The 2,500-nt window shown below is 45.6% G+C and overlaps 1 protein-coding gene across 1 annotated transcript in view; it reads left to right on the forward strand.

Annotated features, from left to right (window-relative positions):
• LOC308165638 (semaphorin-4B-like) overlaps positions 1–2,500 on the forward strand; it is a gene marked incomplete at both ends in the record, with an annotated part of 42,299 nt that overhangs the window by 20,972 nt on the left and 18,827 nt on the right. Inside the window, one exon of the mRNA XM_080539788.1 lies at positions 1,480–1,591. Within this exon, the coding sequence (XP_080395914.1) occupies positions 1,480–1,591 (112 nt within the window). The remainder of the gene's footprint in view (positions 1–1,479; positions 1,592–2,500) is intronic.

Genomic DNA, 2,500 nt, shown 5'->3' on the forward strand with positions numbered 1-2,500 from the left:
AAGATCACCGGCGCCCCCCTCCCCTCTCTGGAAAAGCTGTACAACACACGCTGTCTCAGGAAGGCCTCCAAGATCTCCAGGGACCCGACCCACCCTGGGTACGAACACTTTACCAGGCTGCCCTCGAAAAGGCGGTTCAGGACCCTGGCTGCAAGGACAAACAAACTGAAGAACAGCTTCTACCACAGGGCCGTCCAGGCCCTGAACACAGCAAAGACCTAAGTTCTGGGCCCTGGACAGTCTGGACGGATTGATGGCAGCTGCTGGACTGAAAAAATCAGGTGTAGTGCTGAGGCACAAACATGTACATTTCAAGCCTGCAAACTGTGACACTTTAAATAAATGTGAAATAATACTATTGTGCAATATGACAACCCTAGTTGACTATCTGTACAGTATAGTACAGTGGATAGTGTACATAGCCTTTATTTATGTAAACCAGCTCCTTCCCTTCTTGTGATTTTTTTTTTAAAAGTGTTTTTTTTTTCCCTTTCCTAACACCAGGGGAGCCACCCCTCCTAAATGTCGTTGTTTGGTACCTGTACTGTAGCAATGACAATAAAGTCCATTCCATTCCATTCCATTCCATACTAGGGAGGGTGTTGTGATGCTGGTTCATACTAGGGAGGGTGTTGTGATGCTGGTTCATACTAGGGAGGGTGTTGTGATGCTGGTTCATACTAGGGAGGGTGGTGTGATGCTTGTTCATACTAGGGAGGGTGTTGGGATGCTTGTTCATACTAGGGAGGGTGTTGTGATGCTTGTCTTGAGACTAAACAGAATGACATTGATGTCTTGACAGGGGGCAATCAGCCTAGCGAGCCCCGGTCCTAATTCCAGGAATTAAGCGTTCCGTCTCTGACGTCACGGTGGAAGAATAATACAGGACGACATGACTCTTGGCTCTTGGCAGGACGTTAGGTCCTGAACCAGGATTCCAGGCTGGTTTCTTCCGGGGCCTAACTAGCTTGTCTGAGATGTTTGGCCCCCGCTTATCAACATGTTATGTTGACGGGCTCCAGAGTCAGTCGGGGTAAGGGGACACAGGGAGACTTAGGAGACCTCGACCTCGGGTTTGGGCGTTATACTTTTATTGAAGGAAATTAGTTTATGTCACGATAATAGTCGGAGCAAAACAGTGAATGAAGATGGCAATGGGAGAGGTCATTGAGTCCAGTTTCCTTATAAGTGAATTATCAGACTTTATGTAGGGGTGTGTCTCTCTATAGACAAAACTCTTATCTTTTCTGCCTGCCGCATTAACACTGTACAACTCCTCCTCTGACTGGCTCCACCGGGGTGGTCAGAGTCCCAAATGTCTAGTGGTCTGTCTTTATTTACTATTTTTGTCTATTATTCAATTGTCACTTTCTGTTGTTGTTGTTGTTTTGTGGTCTGAGCTGCTCTAACGCCTGCATCTATCTATCTCTCCTATCTATCTATCTCTCTATCCATCTCTCTATCTATCTCTCTATCTAGAACACGTCTACGTTCTCTCTGGAGAGAGATGAGACGGGGGAGATAGTGATGGAGGACGGACGCAGCAGGTGTCCCTTCAACCCTGAGTACAAGTCCACCGCCATCATCGTGGGTGAGTGACCGACACACACTGAACACACAGTTCTAACATCTAACAGACGTCACCCATCCACATGGTTTTGGGATGGTCCTGGTTGACCTTGTGTTGTGGTCCTCAGTCCTCAGTGTGTTGTGGCTCAGTTGGTAGAGCATGGCGCTAACAACGCTTAGGTTGTGGGTTCGATTCCCGCTGGGACCATATATATATATACTGTATACTGAAAAATGGACTCACTGCAATCTAAGTCGCTTTGGATAAAAGCGTCAGCTAAATGGCATGTATTATATATGATATATTTAAGCAATATCACACGAGAGGGAGTCCTGTTATACTGAATAAGTGACAGATTATGATTTGTTTGTTTATTTAATCATTCATTTTGGAAAGAATAGTTCCGCAACTGGACTGTTGCCTAGTAACCTGAACACAAACACCTGCAGGCTAGCTACTTTGTATTAACGGTAATTTCGGAGTGATACATATAGTTAAAAGTCCCAGATACTGTATATCAGCACTGATGGAATGCCTCTTGTCCAATCAAATTACTTGGTCGGAACTAACTGTTGTATAATAAATAATAAACACACTGAACACACAGTTCTAACCTCTAACAAAGGTCACCCATCAACAACAAGGAAGAAAAGCCTAAGAATTTGAACTCTCTTACACTTGTGTAATGTGATGATGTGGGGCGGCTGTGGAGGTAGAGCCGGCGTCTAATGATCCCAAGGTCGGCAGATCGGCGGTTCGAGCCCCGGCTGTCTGTTCGAGGTGTCCTCGGGCAAGACACTGAACCCCAAACTGCTCCAAATGAGCGGGACCGGGCGCCTCGCTTTTATATTCATTCTCTGCTTGTATATGTTTTTATTAGATTCACTTAATGTTCTTATTCCTGTTGTAAAGCACTTTGAGCTGCATTTC

This window comes from Nansenia antarctica (genome assembly GCF_963989245.1).
Source record: "Nansenia antarctica genome assembly, chromosome: 9".
Lineage (NCBI taxonomy): Eukaryota > Metazoa > Chordata > Actinopteri > Argentiniformes > Microstomatidae > Nansenia > Nansenia antarctica.